The following is a 21,306-nucleotide window of genomic DNA, read 5'->3' as shown; positions in this document are numbered from 1 at the left end:
CTTCCACAACTACAAGTCATTCAGACACTGTACAGTGACAGTGGCAAACGAGTCGACGATTCCAACAGTAAGTTTCCACTGCAAACTTTTGTATTTAATCCTCACTTATGAATGCACACATAACTGACAGTATTTACAGCCTCACATCTTTTTAAATACAGTGGTACCTCTACTTACAAACGTCTCTACATAAGGAATTTTCAAGCTAAGACAGGCCTCAACGGGAAAATATTGCCTCTTGTTACGAAACAGATTTCAGAATACGAAAGGCAAAAATACAGTATGGGCTGCTACTCTCAGTTCCCAGAGTTTACTGAACATAACATACTTATAGCTGCTCTGCCATTGGCTGTTGCCGAGCATCTTCCTGGCATGTAATTGGCTAAGAGGGACCTCTACTTATGTGAATATCTGTATCCTAGCGTCCTTTTCATTTGCCCTTCGTGTTCCGACAGCAATATATGTTTATTAACTTTTATTCTTTGTTTTTTTTGTTTTTTTGTTTTTTTTAACATTATGCACAACTCTTATTTCATTGTTATTGTGCAATAATCTCATTGTTATATGTTTTGATACATTGTTATGCTTGAAAGATTTATCTCTGAATTTTGGTGGGCTTGGAATAGATTATTGTATTGACATGAAAAACACGTCTCTATTTTCACTTTACGAAACTACTTCCAGAACCAATTAATTTCATAAGTAGAGGTACTACTGTAGATCAAATAGATTTTATGCAATATTCCAATTTTGGTCGACAAAAATAATGTGTTACCTTTCATAGAATACAGTTATTTAAACAGTTATATATCCAATCAACTTACTTGAAATTGGTTCACAAAACTGCCCAAATGAAGGAATTCCACCTATGCAATTACACTGTGAAGTGGTGGCATTGCTGCATGCACCGTAAGTGTCACAGAAGTCGCATGGCCATCCAAATGAATCCTCACACTCACATTGAAGTCCTTCGGTAGAGTTTTGATAGCAGGCTAAAAACATATTGGTAACACAATGTTAATTAACTAACCTAAAAACAGAGTAACAGAAATCCTCACCTGTGGTCAAATTCCAATCTGTCATCAATATTTTATCTGATAACTCCAACGGTAAGGAGACAGTTCCCACATTTGATACCTCCACTTGGAAAGAATCATTTGGCACATCTAATACCTTCAATGGTAAGGAGACAGTTCCCACAGCAAGTCTCATTAGATTAAGCGTTTCTAACGGTTGAGGGATATTTGCAGTTTCCACAACAATGACAACTTCCACTGAAACAAGAGGAGCAGAGAAGAGATGACAGCAGGAATTAACTTAAGCTAGGACCAGTCATTTTGATTTAAAATTGACAGTATCATTCTTTGTTTTCGTCAACAATGACGCTAACAAAAATATTTCATCGACGAACAAATTTTTCATGACGATGACGAGATGATAACAAACTAAAAACGTGTGTTGGAAGACTAAAACGTAACGAGACGAATGCCATTTTTCGTCTGACGAGACGAAAACATGACGAGAATGCGCCATAGTTTCCGTCATATGCTAAAAATGTTTGAAATGTTCTTATTATTAGAGTAATTAGCCTGCATCGTAACAATGTTAGTTGTGTCACTCATGTGACAACCTACGCCGCTGCCATTCCCCTGTGACGTTCTGCTGCTGGTTAGATTATGTTTTGTTACAGAGCTCATTGTGGGGGGCGTTCCTGACGTCGCACCTGCACTCAATGCGGCTCATCAACACAGCATTTAAGCACGGCTGATCCCGAAGAAAGCTGCCGAGATATTGCTTGCTGATCGCCATTGCATTTTCGCACTATTGCCTCGTTACTCTCGCGTATTCCTGCCTAGGATTTTGTTTGTTGTGCTGCTCTTCGGCGTATCTCTACCTTGTGCAGGTATTTGAGAATTTGTATTTACCGGCTATCTGCCTATTGTCTCAGTTACCCTCGAGTTTGCATTATTGAGCCCCGTCGACCTACTGTCACGGACCCTTTTTGTTTTTCTGCCTTTCCGCAATCGCGTGTTGTTTTTCGTTAGTGCTTAATAAACCCTTGTATTACCGAGCCCCGTCGACCTACTGTCACGGACCCTTTTTGTTTTTCTGCCTTTCCGCAATCGCGTGTTGTTTTTCGTTTGTTATTAATAAACCCTTGAACGCCACCCTCGCTTGTTGTCTGCTGCTTGGTCCAACCTTATTTCCGCATTCGCGGACGTAACAGAATATCTCGGCCATAACAATGGACCAAGCAGACGGCGAGCCAGGACAGCACGCTAGCCCGCACGATCGTGTTTTGCATGAGATTATGTCGGCTATAAGAGCCCTCACCGCTAATATGTGCTCTCTGGAGGCACGGGTGGATCAGGTTTGCGCTTACCGTCCCGTTTCACCTGCGACCGCGGCGTCGACGCACGGTCCCCTCGCTGCGCCATCTGCTCCGGTTGCCACTTCATTGCGTGAGCCAAACATTCCTCACCCGGCCCGCTATGGTGGGGAACCTGGTTCGTGCGGCCAGTTTTTGCATCAGTGTTCCCTGGTTTTTGACCAACAGCCCCTCACGTACTCCTCCGATAGATCCAGAGTCGCGTTCGTTATGAGCCTCCTAACCGGTAAAGCGGCAGCGTGGTCCATGGCGATCAGCAATCAGTACCCCGAGATTCGGAACACCTTTCCTGGTTTCGTGGAGGAAATGAGGAAGGTTTTCGATCATCCCATTCGGGGTAAAGAAGCTGGCAGTCGCCTGCTAGACCTGACTCAGGGAAAACTTTCTGTCGCAGACTATTCTGTCTCTTTCCGCATCCTCGCTGCAGAGAGCGGCTTTGACGACGCGGCTTTATGCAGTATCTTCCGGAGGGGGCTAAATCCGCTGGTGAAAGATGAACTGGCTGCCCGCGATGAAGCAGGCGATCTGGAGGACCTTATTGGTCTTTCTGTACGTTTGGACAATCGACTTCGCGAGCGGGAGCGCGAGAGAGGCTTGGAGTGGCGCAGCGGTTCGACAAGTGCCGTCATCGGGAGGGCTGCCCCAGCGGCGCGCATGGGGGTCTCCAATCCGTCGTCTCTTCCCTCCTCTGATCCTGGATGGCAGTCTACGTCCAACGAGGAGCCCATGCAGCTCGGCGGGAAGAGACTCACTGCAAGGGAGCGCAGCCGACGCATGGCATCACGGCTCTGCCTGTACTGCGGGGAACCCGGCCATCATGTCGCTTCCTGTCCAACGAAACCCCGGGCTGGCTGCGGCGGCCATCTTGCCCAGGTACCTACGTCTGAAAGTGGCCACGCAGCGATGCAGTCTCCATCCAGTGGTACTCCTCCGGGACAATGTGAGTACCCGCACACAGCCACAAAGACGGCTGAAAAGCTCAAGAACACAAGACTACAGTTGCCCGGTATTATTACGGGGAAAGAACGCAGCTGTAAGGTAACTGTGTTAGTCGATTCGGGAGCTGATGACTGCTTCGTGGACTATTCTGTCGTTGACTCGCTTGGTGGTGCCTTAATTAAATTAAAGGACCCCCGGGAGGTGCGGGATCTTAACGGGGACTTGATATCCACCATAACCCACGAAACAGAGATTCTAACGCTGTCTGTGTCCGGTAACCATGTCGAGCATCGACCGTTTTTTGTTATGCCAACCAAGTTGGCTCCGGTTGTTCTTGGTTTAACATGGCTGAAGCAACATAACCCAGACATTGACTGGGAGGTCCCTAGGATAAACAATTGGAGTGTTCATTGTCACTCGCATTGCTTGCGCGCGGCCTCTTATTCCCCGGGGACGTTTGTGCCGCGTGAGCCGGAACAGGTAGACTTGTCGTTGGTGCCTCTTGAATACCACGACCTCAAGCTGGTCTTTAGCAAGGACCTAGCTAAGTCTCTTCCACCACATCGCCCCTATGATTGTTCCATCGATTTGATTCCGAATTCTAAATTGCCCTCCTCTCGGCTGTATCAGGTGTCGAAACCTGAGCAGGAGGCCCTGAATGAATACATAACGTCGTCCCTTGCAGCCGGGCTAATCCGACCATCCAAATCCCCTGTCGGGGCAGGCTTTTTCTTTATCGATAAGAAAGATAAGACCCTCCGCCCGTGCGTGGACTACAGAGGTCTGAACGACATAACCGTCAAGAACAAATACCCTCTACCTCTCCTGGACTCGGCGTTCGCGCCTTTACAAGCTGCGTCCGTTTTTACCACTCTAGACTTGCGCAATGCTTACCATTTGGTGAGGATTAGGGAGGGGGATGAATGGAAGACGGCGTTTAACACATCCATTGGCCATTTCGAGTACTTAGTCATGCCATTCGGACTCACTAATGCGCCAGCTGTTTTTCAGAATTTGGTTAATGACGTGCTCAGGGACATGATCGGCCGGTTTTGTTTCATTTACCTAGACGATATTCTTATTTTTTCCAGAAACCTTGACGAACACAAGCAGCATGTTCGGCTGGTCCTACAAAGGCTACTTGAGAACCGGTTGTACGTGAAAGCCGAAAAGTGCAAGTTCCATGCACAGTCGGTCCAGTTTCTGGGGTTCGTTGTGGAGAAGGGCCAGTTAAAGGCAGATCCAGCTAAAATACAGGCTGTGGTCGAGTGGCCTTCTCCGACATCAAGGAAGCACTTGCAAAGGTTCCTTGGGTTTGCCAACTTCTATAGGCGCTTCATCCGCAACTACAGTCAGAAGGCTGAACCTTTGACAAGGCTTACATCCATAAAAGTTCCGTTCCGATGGACCCCAGGGGCTGAGGCTGCGTTTACAGCGCTTAAACGTTCTTTTACTTGTGCCCCTGTACTAGTTCACCCTAACTCTGATTTGCCGTTTATTGTAGAGGTGGATGCCTCGGATTCAGGAGTGGGGGCGGTTCTGTCACAGCGTTCCCCAGTCGACCAGAGGGTTCACCCCTGTGCCTTCTTCTCACGTCGCCTCAGTCCTGCCGAACGAAACTATGACGTTGGGAACAGAGAGCTGCTAGCCATCGTTTTGGCACTTCAGGTATGGAGGCACTGGCTGGAAGGGACGTCGTTGCCCTTCGAGATCTTCACGGACCACAAGAACCTGGCGTACATCAGGGCAGCCCAACGCCTGAACTCACGTCAAGCCCGCTGGGCCCTGTTTCTCACCCGTTTCAACTTCACCATCACGTACCGCCCTGGGTCTCGCAATACTAAGCCGGATGCCTTGTCCAGGGTCTTCAGTCCAGTCCACTACGAATCCGTTCCGGAACCCATTGTGCCTGCGGTCCGTGTGGTGGGCGCTCTTCAATGGGAGGTGGAGAGGAAAGTCACAGACTCGTTGCAAGATGGGGTCATACCAGTCGGGTGCCCCAAGGACAGACTGTTTGTGTCTCAAGACCTCAGGTCGGAGGTACTACAATGGGGACACGCCTCCAGAGTGGCCTGTCACCCAGGGGTCTCTCGGACTCAGTTCCTGATCTCCCAGAAGTTTTGGTGGCCTGGGATGAACATGGACATCCGAGCGTTTGTTCTCGCCTGCTCTGTCTGTGCCCGCAGCAAGGCGTCCCATCGTGCTCCCTCCGGCCTCCTGCGACCACTACCAATTCCGTCCCGTCCATGGTCCCACATCGCCTTGGATTTCGTCTCTGGGCTCCCGGTGTCTCAGGGAAAGACGGTGGTGCTGACAGTTGTTGACCGGTTCTCGAAGATGGCCCACTTCATCCCTCTTCCCAAGCTGCCTTCTTCACTACAGACTGCGAACTTACTCGTGAATCACGTGTTCAGAATCCATGGCATTCCTACTGACTTGGTATCCGACAGGGGTCCTCAGTTCGTGTCACGAGTGTGGAAGGCATTCTGCAAAGCAATTGGGGCTACTGCAAGCCTGTCGTCAGGATACCACCCTCAAACTAACGGCCAGACTGAGCGGGCAAACCAAGACCTCACCGCTGCTCTTCGGTGCGTCTGCCACCAGCACCCGTCTTCCTGGTCCACCCATATCCCTTGGGTGGAGTACGCGCACAACACGCTCGTCAGCACTGCCACAGGTATGTCGCCTTTCAAGACCGCATACGGCTACCAGCCCCCTGTGTTCCCTACCCAGGAGTCAAGCGTCTCCATACCCTCGGTGCAGCACCACCTGCGAAGAGCCCATAGGGTCTGGAGGGATGCCCGTGCAGCGCTTTCAAGAACGGCAGAGCGCAACCAGCAGTTGGCGGATCGTCATCGACAACCAGCCCCCCAATATCAGCCGGGCCAGGAGGTCTGGCTTTCAACCAAGGACTTGAACATTGCTGGGGTCTCAAAGAAGCTGGGTCCCCGCTTCATCGGACCGTATAAGGTAGATAAGGTTGTCAATCCGGTGGCTGTGAGACTCGCGCTGCCTCCATCCCTCAGTGTCCATCCCGTTTTCCACGTCTCCCTGCTGAAGCCGGTCTCCTCCAGCCCGCTTTGCCCTCCGGAACCACCACCTCCACCTCCGCGTCTCCTCGATGGGGACCCTGTTTACACTGTGAGGTCAATTTTAGACTCCAGGAGGAGGGGCAGGGGTGTTCAATATCTGGTCGATTGGGAGGGCTACGGTCCTGAAGAACGCCAATGGGTTCCCCGCTCCTGGATCCTGGATCCCTCGGTCATCCGTGATTTTCACACGCGCTGTCCCGGGAAGCCAGGTGGGTCGCCAGGGGGCTCCCTTTGAGGGGGGGGTACTGTGACGTTCTGCTGCTGGTTAGATTATGTTTTGTTACAGAGCTCATTGTGGGGGGCGTTCCTGACGTCGCACCTGCACTCAATGCGGCTCATCAACACAGCATTTAAGCACGGCTGATCCCGAAGAAAGCTGCCGAGATATTGCTTGCTGATCGCCATTGCATTTTCGCACTATTGCCTCGTTACTCTCGCGTATTCCTGCCTAGGATTTTGTTTGTTGTGCTGCTCTTCGGCGTATCTCTACCTTGTGCAGGTATTTGAGAATTTGTATTTACCGGCTATCTGCCTATTGTCTCAGTTACCCTCGAGTTTGCATTATTGAGCCCCGTCGACCTACTGTCACGGACCCTTTTTGTTTTTCTGCCTTTCCGCAATCGCGTGTTGTTTTTCGTTAGTGCTTAATAAACCCTTGTATTACCGAGCCCCGTCGACCTACTGTCACGGACCCTTTTTGTTTTTCTGCCTTTCTGCAATCGCGTGTTGTTTTTCGTTTGTTATTAATAAACCCTTGAACGCCACCCTCGCTTGTTGTCTGCTGCTTGGTCCAACCTTATTTCCGCATTCGCGGACGTAACATCCCCCACCCCTTTCCAGACTTGCTTGTTTTGAAACAAATGGTAAAATTTGTTTTCTTATCTTGCCAAGAAAGAATATGCAATGTTACTTTAGGCTTTAAAGGTCTGTGCTGAGTAATCATTACACACTAAATGTAACCCGTAGCGTTACGCATTAGCATTTAGCGTTGCGAGCGTCATCAGACACACCGGACACCTTTTTTTTCCCTTTTTTTTTTACATACAGTTCGCGGCGTCCGAGTGGGTATCATTAATGAAAATAATGTACTTTTTTTCCTGCAGTGACCCAAAAAGATGCGTACCCATGAAAATTTCAATTGTGACTTTGATTAAAAAGCTATTTATTTCAAATTACAACCACACATTATTCAGTTTATGGAAGACCATTCACCAGAGTTTCAGCTATTTCTGTCAATTTTTAGTCAATTTATGGCTTTCCCAAGATGTGTTGCAAATGTCCACCATTCTGTTGCAAGCAAACCTGTACTCGTCTGACAAAGTTGTCAATCACTTTTACACACTCCTCTTTCGGGTTGGGAAGGGTTGTGAGAGCTTCACAATGGTTTCAGCAAGACGGGGCACCACCTCATACAGCCAACGAAACCATTGCTTGGTTGAGGCAGAGGTTCGAAGAGAGACTCATAAGCAGAAGATGCGATGTGGAATGGGCCCCGCACTCACCAGATCTTAACCCCCCAGATTTTTATCTGTGGGGTTTCCTCAAAGACAATGTATACCAGGGAAATCCACAAACAATTGAGGAACTGAAAACTGCCATCACAGCAAAAATAAGAGCCATCCCGAAAGAGGAGTGTGTAAAAGTGATTGACAACTTTGTCCAAGAGTAAAATATTTATGGATATGTCAGACCTAAATGTCTCTTACTTGTTAGGTTTGTGATTTTAGCTAAGTGATGCAAAAGTTCTATTCAGAGGAGTAATGATTATTTGGGGAAAAAAAAACAGTACCTGCCATTAGCTGCGGTGTAGGGACATCTGTAAAACACATACAAATATAAAATGTAAGTACAGTAAATGCTGCAATACAAACAGAGGGCCACGGTGCTGAATGTGGTTAGCTTGTCTGTTATCGTCTTTCTTCTTAAGGCCGTTTTTTGCACATAACTGGAGCTTTTTAAATATTAATCTGGTATCGATTATTCCATCAATTAATTGACGAATGACGACAAGTATATTTTTATACAGTTCATAGTTAAGTCCATAACATGTCCGAAAATGGTTATCCAAAGTACATGTCTGTCTACTGATTCCATTTGAATAGAATTCAATGTCAATTTAAACAACCTTAGATTTGCCATTGCATAAATCCACTTTTCTTACTACTAACATTCAATAAAAAATAAAAAAAAAAAAAAAAAAAACAGGATACACCGTTGCTCAAAGAAAGAAAAAAAAACAGCCGTGTGATGCTGTTATAATCCTTTAAGTCAGTGGTCCCCAACCAACAGGCCGTGTCCCAGTCCGTGGCGCATTTGCTACCTGGCTGCAGAGAAATGAAACATTTATTAACGACTGAAATCTTGCCTGTGGCTCTTGACACATCAATATCCCTGTCTACTCTATAGACTAATCTGAGTAAAGATTTGTATCGGTCACCATCTAGTGGATGGCCGCAATTGCTAGGGTGTTTGCACACCTATACAAGCCCAGCGCCAGTCAATGTAAACAGTAACTTTAGCTGCTGTAGGTTGTGTGCTGCAGGCAGCGACGTCTTTGGACAGGTCTGTTACGGGGAGAAGGCCACCTGCTGAGCCAGAAGAGGAGCCTACAACCAAGTCCATTCTGCATAATATGTGGCTAAAGGCTAGCAAACGAGGCAACAAAAGCGAATGCACTGAGAGCATCTTACCTCATGGCGCACCATATTGCTAAAGCTAAGAAACCTTTCACGATTGGAGAAGAACTCATTATGTTTGCAACCATGGATATACGGCAAAAAGTTTTAGGACAGGCTGCTGTTAAAAAAAAGGTTGATTCAGTGTATGGTGGTGGGTGACATTTTCCCTACACTTCCCTAGCCTCGACGTGTTATTTTAAATTTACTGTCATTTTCCGCCACACATTGCCAGTCCGTGGTGCAAAAAAGGTTGGGGACCACTGCTTTACATAACAGAAAGTTGAACACAAACAGTGGGGAAACATATTTAGACAGAAATTATAATAATACTGAAAGGTAAGGGTGTAACGGTTCACATTGCTGTATTAACCCGTTACAGTTTTGCATTTTCATATCGGTTAACTTTCGTACCCGTTTCGGTTTTATGCACTTTTTCCTAATTAAATATATTAATGTATTAACGCAAGCCAAGTGCTAGATGTGGATCCAACTGTTTTCACACGGACGCCTTAAGTGTTGCATGCTAAGTGCTTCGTTCTAATTTGATGAATTCGTTCCACAACCCAAAAAAACTATGTTAAATCCTTAATGAATACTGCTGGAATAATAACAAATAGCAATTACACATAGCAAAAACATAAATTCTAAATACAAATCGGGACAATTATAATATAATAAACAATAACAATGTAACGAATCGGGTTTGAATATGGCGTTTGTGTTTTGCATGCTGTTCCTGAACGCGCCATATGACTGACGACAGTGAGAGAGGTGCGGTAGAGTTTTTACTCTCTTTTAATGTTGTTGTTGGCTTCGGATACAGCGGACAGTAGCCGTCTTTTGTTTTACAAGTTCTGAAATAAATGATTAAAAACCTGAAGAAGCTGGCGATTTCTTTACCAATGTTACAAGATTGATCGTTGTGAACTTAATTTATAAAGACTGGCAAACGGAGGTAGGAAGAGGACCGTCGAGATCGTAGACATATTCCGACCGCATTGTCGAGCCAGTTCACTGACGCACACACTGCTCTCATATTTTTCTATCATTTCCATCTTAATTTCAATGGTAAGCCCCACCTTTTTCCTTTTTTCACCACTTGTATTCACCTTCTTGGGACTCATGTTGATTTCTCCCTCAAGAAAATCGGCCGTACGTTTGTCTTGCGGGAAAACAACGAAATTGTGACACTGACATAAATCGTCATATTTCGAGCATGTTGTCATATGTCGAGACAAATGACAAGTAAAATAATACGTCGGATATCGAAAGGATCGAATGCCGAGGTACCACTGTATTTCCATTATTTTCAGGTTCTTGCTGCTAACGATTCAAAGCTTACAGTTTTGCTTGTTTATTAATAATTTTAACATTTTATAACTCTTGCAATTGTTTTATTGGTGTTTCAATTAGGAACTCAGTGTCACTTATTTGAAATATCACCCAAAAGGGTCACTCTTATTTATTTATACAGGTTCTCTAGTTCACATTTTTAAATAAAAACATGTTAAGTATTTTTTCCTTCCTTTTTTGTACTGAAAATGAACCGTACTGAGCACTTTAAAGAAAAAGAAAAGATTATATTTTACTGTACCGTAACACCCCTACAGAAAGGTAAAAAAACAACAACACTTTTTCCCCTTCAAAACACATGAACCTTCAGCTTAATGGGGACCAACTGCACCCTGCAAAGATTCACTTTTTTCTGTCTACAGTAAATAATGATGTAAAAAGAAGCATGAAACAGAATTTTGGCTATGGTTTTGTCACCAGGCCATGGTTTGTTGGCAATCTCTTCAAGAGTTTCTGCATATGTTTTATGAAACGATCTCATACACTTACTTAGTTCACAGTACTGCCCTTCCGGAAAAGCATTTATGCAGTCACAATTTGGTGTTTGTGTGTTTTCACATCGACCAAATGTGTCACATATGTCTTTTGACCACAAGAATGGTTCGTCACAAAGACACTGATGTCCTCCATTAGAGTTTGGATAGCAAGCTGAAAAGAAATGGACATGATGGCATGAAATAATTATTTAACTTAAACCTTGACGTAACTCTTTGACTGCTACTGATACACTGTTGGCCAAAAGTATTGGCACCCATGCAATTCTCTCAGATAATGCTTATTTCTCCCAAAAAATGATTGCAATTACAAATGCTTTGGTAGTAATATCTTCATTTATTTTGCTTGCAATGAAAAAAACACAGAAGAGAATAGGGAAAAAAATCAAATCATTGTCATTTTACGCAAAACTCCAAAAATGGGCCGGACAAAAGTATTGGCACCCTTTGAAAAATCATGTGACGCTTCATTAATTTGTGTAATAAACAGCACCTGTTACTTACCTGTGACACATAACAGGTGGTGGCAGTAACTAAATCCCACGTACAGCCAGTTAAAATGGATTAAAGTTGACTCAGCCTCTGTTCTGTGTCCTTGTGTGTACCATATTGAGCATGGAGAAGGAAAGAAAGAAGACCAAAGAACTGTCTGAAGACTTGAGAAGCAAAATTGTGAGAAAGCATGGACAATCTCAAGGCTACAAGTCCATCTCCAAAGACCTGAATGTTCCTGTGTCTACCAGCGCAGCGTCATTAATAAGTGTAAAGCCAATGGTACTGTGGCTAACCTCCCTAGATGTGGACAGAAAGAAAAATTGACACGAGATTTCAACAAAAGATCTTGCGGATGGTGGATACAGAACCTCGACTAACATCCAAACAAGTTCAACTTGTCCTGCAGTCCGAGGATACAACAGTGTTGACTCGTACTATCCGTCAGTGTCTAAATGAAAAGGGACTCTATGGTAGGATACCCAGGAAGACCCCTCTTCTGACCCAGAGACATAAAAAAGCCAGGCTGGAGTTTTTCAAAACTTACCTGAGAAAGCCAAAAACGTTTTGAAAAAATTCTCTATGGTCAGATGAGACAAAAGTAGAGATTTTTGGGAAAAGGCATCAACATAGAGTTTACAGTGAAAAAAAATGAGGCCTTCAAAGAAAAGAACACAGTCCATACAGTCAAACATGGCGGAGGTTCCCTGATGTTTTGGGGTCGCTTTGCTTCCTCTGGCACTGGGCTGCTTGACCATGTGCATGGCATTATGAAATCTGAAGACTACCAACAAATTCTGCAGCATAATGTAGGACCCAGTGTGAGAAAGCTGGGTCTCCTTAAGAGGTCAGGGATCTTCCAGCAGGACAATGACCCAAAACACACTTCAAAAAGCCCTAGAAAGACTTCTAAAGTGGCCAGCAATAAGTCCATACCTGAATCCCATAGAACACCTGTGGAGAGATCTGAAAATGGCTGTTTGGAGAAGGCACCCTTCAAATCTCGGAGACCTGGAGCAGTTGGCCAAAGAAGAATGATCTAAAATTCCGGCAGAGTATTGTAAGAAACTCAATGATGGATACCGGAAGCGGTTGTTCGCAGTTATTTTGTCTAAAGGTTAGTGCTATCAAGTATTAGGCTCAGGGTGCCAATGTTTTGTCGGGCCCATTTTTTAAAAAAAATTGTGGTTTTTTTTCATTGCAAGCAAAATAAATGAAGATATTCCTACCAAAGCATTTAAAACTGCAATCATGTTCTGAGCGTAATTGAGCATTATCTGACAGAATTGCAGTGGTGCCAATACTTTTGGCCAGCAGTGTAATTGATTGATTGATAGTTAGCAGTAATCATTCACTCCCAGTCCGTCTCGGTTATAAATGAGTTGTCACTGAGTGATCAAAGCCCTCCCAGGTAAAGTAAACGCTAGGCTACTTTTAGACCAAACGCTTACCCGTCGTCAAATTTGCGTCCGTCATCAGAAAATTTATATCTCCTATAGGGCTTTCCAGAACCCTCCTCAGTACACTAATTGGCAGAAATGGATCATCTGGGTAAGCTATTATCAGCACAATGTCTATTGTGGTTGTGGAGCAATTTTGCGCAGAACAATTTTCCAAGACTGTGAAGAAAAATCAAGAACAGACACAATGCGATTATCATTCGTTTCATTCACTAAACCATTTAAAAAAAAACAGTTTGTTTTTGTTTGAGCACACTGATGACGAATGCTGCACTCTAGGCGTGACCCATAAAACATGCTTTACCGTTCATTCTGTGGTGACTGTTGGTTAGTTGCCTCTCTCCTAGTTCCTGGAAAGTATAAAAGCATGCTTGATTCACACAGAAACATTATTAATAGTTGTTTTGAGGTTGAAATATTGGTCATTTTTACTTTATTTAGATCTTTTTTTAAAATATTTTTTATACTTTTTTATATGGTGCCAAAGTGCAATAATAGGCTACAAAGATTTCGAGAACAGTTGAAAGCAAAAAAAAAAAATACTGTATATATATACTATCTGTGCAAAGCTTAACAGAGTACAGTGGTACCTCTACTTACGAACGTCTCTACATACAGAATTTTCAGGTAAAGACACGCCTCAGTGGGAAAATATTGCCTCTTGTTACACAATAAATTTCAGGATACGAAAGGCAAAAACATAGTACGGCTAGTACTCGCAGCTCCCACAGTTTACTGTCCGTAACATACTTAGAGCTGATCTGCCATTGGCTATTGAATCTTCCTGGCATCCAATTGGCTAAGAGGGACTTCTATGTGTGTGTGTGTGTGTGTATCAGGGGTGAAAGTGGTTAGAATTCCTTGCCGGAACTCCCCGACGTGAAGGCAAATAAGTATTTAGTCAACCACGAATTGTGCAAGTTCTCTCACTTGAAGATATTAGAGGGGCCTGTAATTCTCAACATGGGTAAACCTCAACCATGAGAGACAGAATGTGGGAAAAAACTGAAAATCACATTGTTTGATTTTTAAAGAATTTATTTGCAAATCATGGTGGAAAATAAGTATTTGGTCAATACCAAAAGTTCATCTCAATACTTTGTTTTGTACCATTTGTTGGTAATAACGGAGACCGAACGTTTTCTGTAACTCTTCATAAGCTTTTCACACACTGTTGCTGTTATTTTGGCCTACTCCTCCATGCAGGTCTCCTCTAAAGCAGGGATGTTTTGGGGCTGTCGTTAGGCAACAAGGACTTTCAACTCCCTCCACAGATTTTCTATGGGGTTGAGATTTGGAGACTGGCTAGGCCACTCCAGGACCTTGAAATGCTTCTTACGACACCACTCCTTTGTTGCCTGGCTTTGGCCCTGGATTTTCTGATTTTTTTCACATTCTTTCTATCATGGTTGAGGTTTACCCATGTTGACAATTATAGGCCTCTCTAATCTTTTCAAGTAGGAGAACTTGCACAATTGGTGGTTGACTAAACACTTATTTGCCCCACTGTATTTATTTATATATTTATTTATTTTGAATGGGGGGCGGTCAAAACTACTGAAATGCAAAGAAAACTGATTTCATCAGTGTTGAGTTAATTATCGAGGGTTGATTGAATATTTGCTTGATTGATTGAATATCTGCTTGTGCTCATACATACCTAATACATGCATAATACTATTGCATAATAATATTTTTCTTATTGATATCACCAGTAAATGATTAATATAACCAGTAAATGATTATTGCTTGCTAAACTAGGATGTAGTATAATGTTTAAGTGTTACAAAGAGTAAAGAGGGTCGGGATGACAACTGCCTTGCTTCATGGCCGCAACATTGCGTAACTAGACCTTCTAGGACATCTTCAGCGTCTTACATCTAGACTTTCGTCTAGACCTTCGAGGACAATTTTCCATCCGAGGACATCTTCCATGGCCGCAGCGTTGCATAACTGAAGTGTCTGGGTCATTTTGACCATGGTTTACATGAGCCTTTGCTTACATACGTGTACTTACTTAGTTCCACCTACATGCTCACACATATCCAATCAAAATCACATTGGTGTCTTCAGCTTGCTTCCCCCTCCCTCAGGGCGGCACCCATTTTGTGTTAGGACAAACCCCTAAATAAAAATACCAAGGAGGGTTTTTCTTTAGATCAATTTTGGTGGACATATGGTGTAATCTAAAATTTCACTATATGTCTCTCTATCTTTGCTCTCCTTGGCCAAGAAAACAGAAATTGAGTGCCTTCTCTCCTTTTTTTTGGTAATTTTATAAATGTCTCCCTAAGGATTGTATTTTGGACTTGACATTTAATGGGACATTAAACATTTAATTGCGGAATACCTGGAGTTTCCTGGAGTGGAGGGGACCGCCATTCAAAACGTGCACGTCTTCGAGTTTTTCGAGGGACTGGGGCTCACCTCCGTTTCTGAGACGAAGGGTTTGACGCAAAGCCGAAGGAGAACTGAAGGCCTCTCAAGGTAGGACATTCACTCACCCAAATTGCATGAGTGAGACCATTTGTGCGGCTGATTAATTTTTAAGGGCGACGGTGTCCTGTACGTACTTAAACTCCGTAATAAAAATAGACGCACCTAGAAAGGGAGCGATACGATATTTCGCGTCTTTTCTGGGTGCACGTTCCATGTTTATTTTGATAGACGCACCTAGGAAGGAAGTAATTAGATTTAGAAATTAAACTTTGGAGCTAAATATAGTACTTGAGGGTCTTGTGTGGCAGGGAAGAGGCTCGTATCACGTGGTCGTGATATACTGCGAACGCAGAGTACTATAGTTTGAAGGTTAAATGTTTCATTCGCGTCTTTTTTGAATGCACGTTCCGTGTCTATTAAGGTAAAATAGACGCATTTAAAAAGGAGGTGCCACGATATCTTACGTCTTTTCTGGGTGCACGTTCCGTGTCTATCATGGTAAAATCTTGAGAATACTAGTCCCTCTCAAGTCAGGCAGGTGTCTGTAAATCGGTAAACAGGACAACGGGTCCTACTCGCGTCTATAAGGGCAACGGGTCCTAATAATCATAATAATAGTATTAATAATACAAATAATATAGAGAAGTAAATAATATTGCGATTACACTTGGTTATTTGTTGAAAATTAGGTGAATAATTAAGGGAAACTCTGAAATCTAAAAACGTTCAAAATTAGTTTAAAACACTACTAAAAAGGATTTATGAAGGTTTAACAACTTTTAGGAGACGAATAGAACACTTTAGCACGAGAAATCAGAAAATCAGAATCAGAATTTTGAAGTGCATATGACACCAAAAAATCGAAACTCGAGAAAACGCGTAAAAGTGATCGTTTACTAGAAGCCCGTGCACGGCAAATGAAACTCAATAAAGCGCAAAAAAAGTGTAAATTTTAGTGGAAAACGAAATTTTTGGGAAAAATTAAAATACCATCAAAAAACTGCTAGAAAATAATTTTAAATGAAGTTTAGATAGTATTAAGGAGGATCTTGCATGAATTTAAGGCAAAAAACGACATTTTTAATTTTAAAGGGACCCTCGGTCTGAAAATTTTTATTGTCAAAAATGACTCAAAAGTGTCTGCAAAGTCTGTGCACGGCAGTTAAATGAACGGATAATAAGAATAATCACATAGGATAGAAACAGTACTGGTGTGTGGATGAGGTTTGTGTGAGTGTGTGCTTTTTACTAACATAAAACAAGTGGGACTGTAAGTGGCAACTCACTTTGGATAGATAGCAAGAGTGGTCCGCCTATCAGTAATACTGAGAGGTAGAAGCCTGACCACTACCACTGTGAGAAATTAATTGTCACCCCACTTTCAACTGACAATCGGCCCATAGGAACATTAGGTTCAGGGCCTGATCCAAATTTACATCCAAATGGGGAAAACTAACAGCAAACTCGATGGGAGGAAAGATCCTAAATTACATCTCGCGAGTAAAGACTGGAAATTCATCGAGAGTCGATGTCCAACTAAAATAAGATTTTAAATCTTTGGATCACCAAGTACGGATTTAATGGCCAACTTAATACCCAAAAAATCGTACACCTGCAGGACCAAATTAAAATTAAACGGAAAAACAATGCGGAAAAAATGGCTAAAGACGGATATGAGGATACTAAATTTTGGATGGTAATGGCTCAATGTCGTCGGAGAGACGCGGGAAAGATTAAACAAAAGATAAAGAGTGGAAAAGAACCAGAAGTCTTATTCCATAGGAAGGAAGACAATGAGACAGGTCCAGTAGGGACAATAAAAGGGATAAAAGAGGAAGTGAAAGAGTCACCCAAAGAATTAACCTCTACTATGCCAACCATAGTGATAATTGGTGAATTGTGCTGCTGAAATTTTGAGTAGGTTGTATTGAGGGCAGAGGTAACCATAAGCCTAGGTAAATGGGTTGCGAATGTGTTTGGTTGTTTGGTGGACGTCTGAAGTGGGAAAAAGGAGCTGAGAAAGTAGGACTGAGAAAGTTTTGGGCGTGGGAGAGGAGCGTCGATAAGCGAGGGAATTGTTTGTAAATAGCTGGCCGTTTATTGCGTAAATAGCTGACTGTTTGATGAGCAAGATCGGAAAAAAAGGAGGATTTCTTCAACATGAGGAGTGCGGCCCTTCGGTGACCCCTAATTGCAACTTAGGGGGCTCGACGGCATCCGCTGGGTTTTTGCCCAAATTAATTATAAGGGAAGGTTGTGATTGCAGCTGGGAATATTCCAGCCTTTCCCTTATACGATTAAGGATATGATTTTTGGAATGGAATCTCCTTGGAGATAAAAATAGACTATTGAGCTCAATTGGAACTTATAGAATGCTCTTAAAAGAAAATAAGAGAATAGCTAAAAGAGAAAGAAAATAGTTAATGTTTTGAAAAAGGAAAAGATCAGCTGTTGATAAATAGCTATTTGAGACGTAAACTTAACAGATTTATTTTAAGCAATTTTATTTAAGCAAAGAGCTAGTATGTTTGATAAACGAAAATTAGATTGTTAGAAATGTTCTTTATTCATGAATAGATATTGTTCATAATATTAGTTGAAAGAAAATTCTTCTGAATTCAGGTGAAAAATGACCAACTTTTAGATGTATCGGGCTAATAAGAAAAAAAAAAAAAAAACTCCAAGTAAGTAGAGTAATCTGACGTATTAATCATCATTAATAGTCTTTAATCTTTGTACTAGTCTTTAACATTCAAAATAAGGTGGAGAAAATTATTCAGCTAGATTTCAGAGAAATGATGTTAGTGAGACGTTATAAAATTTACAATGAAGAAGGTGACTTAGAAATAGAAAAATGTACTCATTATTGGCAGATTTAAAGAGAAAAGGAATCACACATAATGACATAGTAAATAGATTGACTAAATTAGATTTTGAAGTACATGGAAAAATACTGTAAGAACTGTCTAAAGACTTCCCATTAATTCTTCTGAACGATAATAGATATCAATACAAGTCTTATAGATAAACAGAGGTCCAAATGCTGATTAGCAAACTCCTGTTGAGGAAGGAGCAGCGGTTTGGTATATGTCACAAAATAAATAACTATTAAGAGCTGGTGGAAAAACCAGTTTTAGCAGACGTTAGAGCAATTTTAAACTTGCCGTTTTTTGTGTGTGAATCTGTTTGTGAATAAATTATAATAATTAATAGTGTTGACAAATTGTGTTAGTGGGAACAGTGATAAAGTGATAATTCATCTTGATGCGTGTCAAAGAAAACCTTCGGGCTACTAATGTACTATTAATGTCATGAGTTGTTTTGATGTAAAAATATTTGACTTAAATTTCTTAGGGAAATAATATACCAAATGCTGTTTAGGCTTATTGCTTTGGATCACATGCTGATAGAATTTGGCTATCTTTGTTCGGCTGTGACCCAAATAATTAACAGACAATTCTGGATTTAGTTGTTACGTAATTATGGAGGGGATTAGTGGCCATAGGTGACCACGGCAAAATTTATAATGTATGTTATATACTGTACATAAATAATGGGATGTAATCACAGAAATTGCAGAAGATGGAACTGAAAAATTTGGGAAGAGAAGTGAAGATTGGCACTTCGCCAGTGGAAATAATTATACTGGGAGGAATGTAATTCTGCAACTTCGGGTTACTTACGAAACATACCATTTTTTGATGCGGTAATAGTAACGGTAACAGTAATAGCATGGGGTTTAAGAGATGGGTTGTTCGTTGTTCTTGAATTTGCAATATATGATTACATTTCTTAATTTATTAACCTAACCTTTGGTTGATTTCGTGGATATGTTTTAACGTGGAGTTTATAAAGCTACCTAGGTAAACAGAGAGACTTAGATATGTTAGAAAGAAGGTGCCTTTTGTGTCATCAAAGAGGACATTTAGCAAAGGGAATGTGAGTGGGAGACATAAGCGAAGGGGAGAAGAATGTTCCGGGTAAAAGAAAAAGTAAATTTGACATGCAGGGTGTGACTGGAAGAGGATCGCACCTCCGAGAGTGCGGCTTTGGAGAAGGCCCTTCCCACGGAGGAGGTTGATCTGTACCTCTCAGTTGATGAAATAAACTATAGACAAAGACCGGACAACAAACGGGAAAACAACTTTAAATGCGGTAGGCGAACCAATCACGTTTAGAATTAACAAAGAGGATCCTGAAACAATGTGCAAAAAAAAAGAAAAAAAGGCTAACAAAGGGTGGAAACCAAATGATTTACATGTAACATTGCAGTTTAAAAAACATTTCAGGTCCTGATCCAGGTTTTGATAGAGCAGTTGAAAATTTAGGACCACAACATGCCACACATTTATCATCAGGGGAAGGTGACCCTCTGTGACGTAACCTTGACCACAGAGGCATAAAGTCTAATGTCAAATTTTGAGCGAGGGCACATTTCACTCTCAAAGAATCCAGATGAGCACTGGAAAGATTTTGGCCGTGAAATGCCGACCCTCCGCTTCATACATGACTGCACTGATCGAAGCTTGAAAATTGTTAAAAATTTGGTTAATAGACACTATGACAGTTGTGGCACAATGGCTTCAATTCATACTTGGACAAAAACAATTTTCAGTGTTTACTTTGCATAAACAAGGTTAAGAGAGACCAAAAAGAGGGAGGTTCCCAGAACCAACTGGACTATTTCATACATTGCACACGGATTATATTGAGTAAAATAAAGTGTTGGGGAGAAGATATTGCCTGCATGGTGAAAATAGATGTATTTTCTAGATGAGTTAAGATTTTTCCTAGCGCACATGAGGATGAAAAAACAGTGAGTAATGCAATGTGTGATAGAATTATTCCAACATTTGGCATACCTGCCATTGTCCGAAGTGATAATGGACCCCACTTCAGAGCTGAGGGTCTAATGGAAGTGGGCAGACTGTTAAACATTGACTTGGGGAAAAAAGAAAAACCCATTGCATGTACAGACCCCAGTCTGACGGACTATTGGAAAGGACATATGGAATAACAGACTGATGCAGAAGGAAAGACTTTGCCACCTTTTAGACTTCCAGATTCAACCCCAGGACCTGTTAAGGGTTCTGGCAGCATTGCAGCTCACATAAGGAAACAGTTTGATCCAAGACAAGTTCGAGACAACAATGATCTGCCAGAATGTTCTAATCCACAGACTCTCAAGGTGCGGGTCGGAGACTTGGTGTTCCAGAAAGTGTTGCAGCGTGCCAGGTGGGACAGTGAACGCTGGGACGGTCCTTCTGAGATGGTGGGCGTCAGCCCGACTGCAGTGAAAGTCTACGGATGCACTGGGTAAATTCGTCAATCCCAGTGCAAGCTCTTCCGGTTGCCAGAAGGACCTAGCGACGCCAGTCCACCAGGCCCTGATTCCTGATGTCCCGAACCTCACCTAAAGTCATCAAGAGCAGTGGAGGGTTTTCCGCCCTGCTGGCAGCCCGTACGCTCCTACGAAAGACCACAGCCTATCGCTCCAGGGGACCAAGTCTTCGTCAAAGTCATCAAAAGAAGGCCCCTGGTCCAGCCCACGTTGGGGAGGCCCCCACAAGGTTCCCATCACCACACCAACAGCGATCAAGGTATAGGGCAAAACATCGTGGATTCATCTGTCACACTGCAAAAAATGAGGGCTGTCCGACCTGGGAGAACAGCAACCAGCAGTCAACTAGACGCAGGTGTTCTCTTGCATAGCAGTGACAACAACGGGTGCTTTGGTTAGGTAATAAGGTGTTCTTACGGCCCAGCACCGGGCACCCTACCAGACCTCCTAGACATCGTTGAAAATAAGGTTTATGAAGGCTTGAATAAAGCCTTTTAGGAGGTTCTTTCTGATGATATTTCTGTCGCAAATATTGAATAAACAGGCGGGAAATGTTGAGTTAATTATCGAGGGTTGATTGAATATTTGCTTGATTGATTGAATATCTGCTTGTGCTCATACATACCTAA

General features: G+C 42.8%; 1 protein-coding gene across 1 annotated transcript in view; it reads right to left on the bottom strand.

The window, feature by feature from the left end:
- Window positions 1–2,941, bottom strand: part of LOC130907376 (adhesion G protein-coupled receptor F5-like) — a 54,120-nt gene extending 51,179 nt beyond the window's left edge. The window contains exons 1-3 of the mRNA XM_057822376.1: window positions 2,384–2,941; window positions 1,059–1,274; window positions 825–992 (exon numbers count right to left, since the gene is read on the bottom strand). Of these exons, the coding sequence (XP_057678359.1) occupies window positions 825–992; window positions 1,059–1,274; window positions 2,384–2,459 (460 nt within the window). The 5' untranslated portion in view covers window positions 2,460–2,941. The remainder of the gene's footprint in view (window positions 1–824; window positions 993–1,058; window positions 1,275–2,383) is intronic.
- Between the last annotated feature and the right edge of the window lie 18,365 nt (window positions 2,942–21,306).

Source organism: Corythoichthys intestinalis, chromosome 19, assembly GCF_030265065.1.
Source record: "Corythoichthys intestinalis isolate RoL2023-P3 chromosome 19, ASM3026506v1, whole genome shotgun sequence".
NCBI lineage: Eukaryota > Metazoa > Chordata > Actinopteri > Syngnathiformes > Syngnathidae > Corythoichthys > Corythoichthys intestinalis.
Note: the sequence above shows the minus strand (reverse complement) of the source record. Positions and strands in the feature narration are given on the sequence as shown.